This window comes from Salvia splendens, chromosome 10, assembly GCF_004379255.2.
Source record: "Salvia splendens isolate huo1 chromosome 10, SspV2, whole genome shotgun sequence".
Taxonomy (NCBI): Eukaryota; Viridiplantae; Streptophyta; class Magnoliopsida; order Lamiales; family Lamiaceae; genus Salvia; species Salvia splendens.
In genome coordinates, this window is record NC_056041.1 from 7440925 (window position 1) to 7448485 (window position 7561).

Here is a 7561-nt window from a genome sequence, read left to right on the forward strand (position 1 = left end):
CTTATAGCAAGATATTAGTGCGATTCAATTAGTAAAAGAATTTATGTTTATGTTAAACATTATTTATGAAGAAAATGAAAAGAAAGCTGAAGATTAGCTGTGATATCACTCAAGTTGAGCTTAAAAGCATAATTTAATTGATTAAACCTAAACACAATATAATTTAATTGCAGTTGGTAGCCAAGGAGTTAGTGGGAACATTAGTTATCCATTTGCTGTTGCTTTAGGCCAAGTTATTTGGCTGATTTGATTGAAACTGTCACCTTCCAATCCTCGAAGTTTCGTGCAAACTAATAAAACATATAGTTGTGGTAATATCCAACTATATATTACAAATTTAACATATTTTTATTAATGAGCCTGACCATCTTTTTTTTACCATAATACGCGCAACAAAAATGCAATCCTCCAAAATATCAACATGCCCTATTTGATGTTCCTTCATTTGCTTATATAATATTTTAAAGAGTGAACTCCATAAATGATACCTGATCTTTTATTTTCGCACATAACTGATATCTGATTTTTATTTTATATTGTTTTTTATATGCAGTGACAAAAATAACCCTACGTACAAAATATGTGATTTTTTTGCTATGGAGGATATTTTTGAAAATTTCAATTAAATAGTACCAAACATGTGATTTCTTTTTTCTTCCTTACTTATTTTTTTTCTTCTTTAGCTCTTCTTCTTTCTTTTTTCTTCATTTTCTTCTTTTTTTAGTATTTTATCTTCCTTTCTTCTTTCTTTTTTTCTCCTTAATTTATGTTTCTTCTTTTTTATTTTCTCTTCTTTTTCTTCTTTCTTTTTAGTATTTTATACATACATCTAATAGCATTCACAATATAAAACAAGCACAAAACACCTAATTAAATTAATTATTTAAACTAATTAAATCAATTGGATATTTTTAATTAAATTATTTTATACTCATTTTAGGGCTAAAACACCTAACTATAAATATTCAATTGTTTATATCATTATGAACACAATTCACAATTAAAATTTTTATTAAGACTATATTGATTAGTTATTAATTTAATATAAAATAATAATAATAATAATAATAATAATACCAGTAATAGTTATATTATATAATATTATATTATTCAATATTTAAATAATTATACTATAATTATTTAATTAATTCTAGTTTTGAGTATTGTAACAATAATATTGTTGTAATAATAATTAAATACAATTATGACTATAATTTTAATTTAGTATATTTGAATGATATTAAAAAAATTAATTAATTAATAATTTATAACATCACAATAATAATATTAATATCGATTAGTAATAATTGTATAAAGAGTGAAGAGAATGTGAGAAGATATTATAATATCACTTTTGGTACTAATTTTGTATATGCTCAAAATATCCTTAATGACACAAATGAGAAAATGTATTTGTATAGATGGTATTTTGGAGTGAAAATTGCATCAGGTACCAAAAATGTGATTAACAAGTACCAAAAACGATATAAAATAAAGATCAGGTACCATTTATGTGCGAAAGTGAAAGATCAGGAAAGTGAAAGATCAGGTACCATTTGTGTAGTTCACTCTATTTTAAAATCAGACTGGACGAACCAATTTGGTTATAAAAACCAATGCCTTGTTCGTTCGACTGTTGAATCGCTTTTTGTTTTTGTAATTTTAAATTTTTTTGTAATTTTAAAATAAATCTAGTAGTAATAACAATGACTTTGATATCATGAGATGATTATAATTTTCTATATTTAATGTATACTCATTTGTTAATTTTCACCCATTATCTTTCAATATTTAATTATACTCCGTAATATATTTACTACCAATATTCTAACGATCAATAATTCGTGAACCGCTAGATATGGAGGTTCACTAATCCAACTGATCATTGATTTAAAGATGGTTTTATTTACCCTTCTAAATAATTAGTAATATTTTAAAAGGATAGTTATCATTTAAATTATGATAAGAGTGAGTATTTGGCTCTTGATCGGTCCGATTCTTTTGGCCTAGTCGAATCGAATCGAAAAATCGAATTTTTCTGAAAATGAAAACTAAATTATCTGAAGAACCAAACTTGAAAAATCGAAGTCCGAAATGAAAACTGAAATTTCAGTATATCCAAAAAATTGGAAAATTTTGATTTCAAAACTACAAAAATCAAACCCGAAAACAGATGTTGTACAATATATCCAAAAAATCAAATCATTAATCTTATATAATCAACACAAAAGGAATCATATCAACCATTAACATATCCAAATAATATCAATCTTTTAAAATCTAAATATTACTATTACATTTATTAATATAAATCAATACACATATAATTTATTTTCAGTATAATACATTATTTATATAATACTAAAAATATTTGGATTTTAATTTATTCTTTCGATTCGAATTTATATTTTGATTTGGTTTGGACTATAAATTCAGTTTCTATTATTTTGCTCACCCCTGATTATGAATAACTTTATAGCCTGATTCACTCGAAAAACTTAAAAGATTGATCAATTGTTTGCGATATACAATATAGATTTCCAAAGTTGCAAACAAAATAAAAAATTATAATTTAATGGCATTTATCCCCTATAATTGCTATTGTTAAATGTAAAGATCAAAATTAAATTTGACGATTTAAAGGATAATTATCCATAATAAACATGCACAACTGCACGTAGATAGAGTATGGTAGGACTCCAAACAATTTAAATTGATTTCCTCTTTATTAAGTTTATATGAATGGACCTACTATATTGAATTTGATTAAAAAGTATCGACCGACTATATGATGTGATGGTTTTTAGGCCGTTAATCTAGCAAAGCGGCTCACTAACAACCACACCCATGTGCCTCTCAACCTATCCTAATCGCATGTCAAGTTAATTAGTTTTATTTAACAGTCAATAATACTTATTTAAATATGTCGACAAAATAGATTACAATTGGACATAACCATTTAATTTACGGACATAAGAAACAATCTTTCTATATTTCTGCTAATCAAATTGTTAATTATATGTCTCCGCTAAACTGAAGCTGACCAAATTTACCATGTCAATATGTTTCTCGCAAATAAAATTAACGATAAATTTTGACAAAATTGATCAAGTAGTAAAAACATAGAGAAAAAAGGATCGAAGATCTTGTTGAAAGAGAATGAAACGCAACTCATTAAATAAATGAACTTACAATAAAAAGATGCCTCATTTTTAGATGATTCAAAATGCAAAAGAGTGCACTTCAACTTTAATACTTGAAAAAAAAAAGTTTGTTCCTTTAAGGTTCATGGAATTTGGAAAATATAATCACAATTTATGGAATGAAAAATATCTCAACAAGTCATTACTCGTAATTAGTTTTAAACATAACCTATTATAACAATAATGATTGAAAAATATTTGTCGTCAACAGTTAAAAGGCGTGTGAATTTTGAACAATAATTTTTGTTTCAAGACGTCTTTCATTTGTTTGTAGAAATGGCATGTACCCATATAAAATAGTTCAAATACTCGATATTAAAGATCTCGAGTTCGAATCCATTATACAAGTAATATGATCTTAAAAGTATCTCTATTTATCTATACAAGAGAAAAAGGAAAAGAAAAAAAGTGATATTATTATTAAGTACTCTATTAATTAAATTAAAAGGCACTGTATTTCCACAAAAGATTATGTTGAGCAATGATGGGCAACTTATATTTAAATGATCACAAATTTTGTCCACATATTTGATTTCTTATTCTATATAACTGCCAATCCCTTCTTCCCACTAACTGTGAGAGAAAGAGAGAGAAAGAAGAAAGAGAGAAAATGATGAGGTTAAGGTCAAAGCGGTTCTCCAGAAGCAATTCTAAGGTTGGCGGCGGCGGCGGTAGAGTAAGCCCCGGCGCAAGCATCGGCGGCGGAGAAATCAAATGGGAACTTAGGCCCGGCGGCATGCTTGTTCAAAAAAGAGAGAGCCAAGAAAATTCCGGCGAAGAGACGATGATCACCATTAGAGTGTCAACCGTCTCTAAATGGCATGATATCTCAATTCAAGCCACTTCCACATTTGGTAACACCTCCTCCCACTTCATCAATTCCACCTATTACTAATTAAATGTGTTCAATTTTTATTTATTTTTTAAATTTCCAACTTTCTACAATAATCCGATGTTAAATTGAGACTTTCTACAAAGTTTTTTTTTTTTGTGAGTTTACTATTTGATTATGCAGGAGAATTGAAGATTGTATTATCAATATTGACGAAATTGGAGCCCCACGAGCAGAGATTAGTGTTCAAAGGGAAAGAGAGAGAGGATGATGAACACTTGCACATGGTTGGTGTTAGAGATAAGGACAAAGTGCTAATGTTAGAAGATCCGGCTATCAGAGAGGGCAAGCTACTCGGGTCGGCCCGGGTCATCGGAGCCCCTTATCGCACTATTAGTGTCTAATTAAGTAACACTAGTGTATTACTATTAATTAAGCCTTAGATGGTTTTTCTTGTATTGTTTTCATGATCAACTAACCATAAAACAAGATATTATTTGTTACTAAGTACTACAATGTAAGTGATGGGTGTTTGTGTGGGGGGCTTTTGTTTTGTCAAATATACCCTTGTCGGCTTGGGCTTTATTATATTGTAAAATGATGAATGTCTAAGTCATTTTGGATTAGTTTATAGGGTATATGTTCTACTTCTATGTACCAGAAATGAATCAATGATATTAGTTTCTTTCTCTTTGTTCTGTAAAGAGGTTCTTACTCATCATCCCCTTCTTACTCATTAATTCATCTCAATAATATTCTAAAATTCAAAATAAATTAAACAATTATCTCTAATAATATTCCAAAACTACCATTTTATATTTTTTAAGTAAAATATAGTATCTATTTTAGATTTATATTAATTTTATTCCAAATCACCTTTTAAATTTTATAAATAAAAAGATATATAAAAATTATTATTTTAAGTTTGAATTTAGTGTAAATGATTGGAATAAAACCACTATTCAATGTGACATTTACACTCAGATGTGTTTGAATTCTATGTAAATGATTGGAGATGCTCGTACCTCCATCTGTCCTATTTTAAATAACACATTTTTTTTTCTAATGTCTCACTCTAGATGACATCTTCTTAATTAAAAAAAAAACAATACCCCTTCTATTTTATTCTATCTCTACTTAATTTATAAAATAACACTGCATATAATATTGTGCTGAATAAAAAATACTACTACTCCACTTAGAGTGGGTTTGAATTTTTCCTTCTAATATCAGTAGGGAATTCATTATATACATACTTAATCATATTATTTGAAAATCTGCTCAGTCTTTGTGCTCATAACATGAAGTTGGTACTTGGTTGGATTAGAACGTTTGAACCATCGAATTATATGGGAAATTGTTACATACTAGTAGAACTTAAAAATTTGTTAAAGTAGGCATCTTTTAAAAATATTTTGGCTTACTGGCATTAAATCTACAATCGCATTACCTTCTCGTCTACGTAGCAGTAAATGCCATCGTCGTAGACCAATTTTAAATTGAAGGGCGACCAAATATGACAATATATTCGAGTTTAATTTTTTTAATCAAATATAAAGAATTAATTGTTTACAAATATAGGAAGTATAATTTAAAGGAGTATTTAAATTCTAAAATTTTAACTAACTATATATTTTAGTAAAAAGTTAATATACCCGAATTACTTTTCTTTCTTTACGTGTACCACGGGAAGCTCCTATGATATACTTATATAAATTCTCCATATTACGTGTGTTAAAACAATGTCCACACAATTTTTTTGTCGTATCTTTGTTTTACATGTTGGAGCGACGAGACCATATTAATTGTTGGTTTTAGAATGAAAAAATGTGCTTGAGATGCAAAACCTTTCTGTTAGCTGCAAGGTCCCAACAAATTATTAATAGCCCATATTATCAATTGATATAAATAATATATTGGGGCAACAATGATATGAAATGGCATCTAAATTAGGCGTGCATGTAAAAGAACCCAACAATACATTTTTATCATTTAAAATTGAGATAGCGTGTCGATTTGCGGTTGCTTAAGTAGGTCAAAAAGTCACTTCTGTCGATTAAACTAATTACTTTGATTATTAGTAACATTTAAATAATTTTTAATTTAAAGTGGTTGATTCCCCAAAAAGTGATGAATGGTCTGATTAATTTAAATACATATATCTAAAAGGTTGTAAGTTAATAGTATGATTAGAAGTTGGATAATCTTAATTTAATCTTTAATAATCGTATTCAAAGGGATCATGTGGGGTCTTAATTATATATTTGTTGGAAATCAATAAGACATTTCATTTTCGTTAATTAATGCCATATATTTTGCTGATGATTATTTATGCAAGTGTTCATAAGGACATCAATGGACTATTAGCTGGGAGCTTTTAGAAAAGTAAAAATAAACAAATGCTCAGGAAAATATAAAGAAGAGTAAATGTCAAAACTGGTATTGAACATATGCTCATTTTATGATTTTGGTCATATACTTTATCTTTTGAATTTTTGCATCATAAATATTTCAACTTGAATCACAATTGGTCCCACACTAATAATTCCATCAATTTTTAAACGGTTTTAACCCGAATGAGACTATTAAAACCATCAAAATCGTTCAAAATCGGGTTAAAACCATTTAAAAATTGACGGAATTATTAGTGTACGACCAATTGTGATCCGAGTTGAATTGTTCAGGATGCAAAAATTCAAAAGATAAAGTATATGACCAAAATCATAAAATGAGCACATGTTCCGGATCAGTGTTGGCCTTTACTCTATAAAGAATGAAATGAGTACGTGGGGAATAGTATTTTAAATTGAGTCGCTTCACTTGTTCACTTGTGTTTTTCTAGTAAATACTATCTATTTTATAAAAACTCTTTCTATTTGCAAATAAGAGTCTCATTTATTTATAGCATGAGTTTTAAGAAATGGTATGAAAAGTGAATAGAAGAAAGTTAGTAGAATATGTTTTAAGAAATGTTATGAAAAGTGAACAGAAGAAAGTTAGTAGAATATGAGTCTGACAGTGTATATTAGTTTTAAATGATACTCCTATATGAGTGTAATAAGTTAGTGGAATGTGTGCCTCTTTACCATTTATAGTAATTATGAATTGGGACACCTAATCACGGACGTACCAAAATAGAATAACGAGACTTTTATTCGCAGACGCAGGAGAGTATTCATCTACTGCTAGTTGTAAATATTAAGTCGCGGGGTCTAGCTAACACATTTGAGTATAGTTTACAAATCAATACCGTTTCTAAAATGGTTGAAATTATCAACTTTTACAACGGTGTATATCATATTCACTGCTACTAATTTAATAGTATTATGTAAAATTCTTATACGTTCATGCAATTTTAATAACTAAGAACTGAATTACAAGATCATTATTGGAATGATTTAAAGCATTTGTAACTTTTGACTTTACAGAACTTCGAATTATATCTTGAGATAAATGAAAAAAATATTATTAATAATTTTAGAAAAAAAATTCTCAAATTATCATTTCAGGATTTTTAATCATTTTA

At 27.7% G+C, this 7561-nt stretch overlaps 1 protein-coding gene across 1 annotated transcript; it reads left to right on the forward strand.

The window, feature by feature from the left end:
• The first annotated feature begins 3740 nt into the window (after positions 1–3740).
• LOC121750982 (BAG family molecular chaperone regulator 2-like) lies at positions 3741–4739 on the forward strand. Its single transcript, XM_042145685.1, has 2 exons — positions 3741–4057; positions 4219–4739. Exons 1-2 carry the CDS (start codon positions 3814–3816, stop codon positions 4437–4439), a joined length of 465 nt encoding a protein of 154 aa, XP_042001619.1. The 5' UTR covers positions 3741–3813; the 3' UTR covers positions 4440–4739.
• The last annotated feature ends 2822 nt before the right edge of the window (positions 4740–7561 follow it).

Excerpts from the sequence above, each read along its gene's own strand:
- LOC121750982 (XM_042145685.1), top strand. The coding sequence starts at position 3,814 with ATGATGAGGTTAAGGTCAAAGCGGTTCTCCAGAAGCAATTCTAAGGTT. Across the intron at positions 4,058-4,218 it reads TCAAGCCACTTCCACATTTG|GAGAATTGAAGATTGTATTA; the intron begins GTAACACCTCCT and ends TTGATTATGCAG.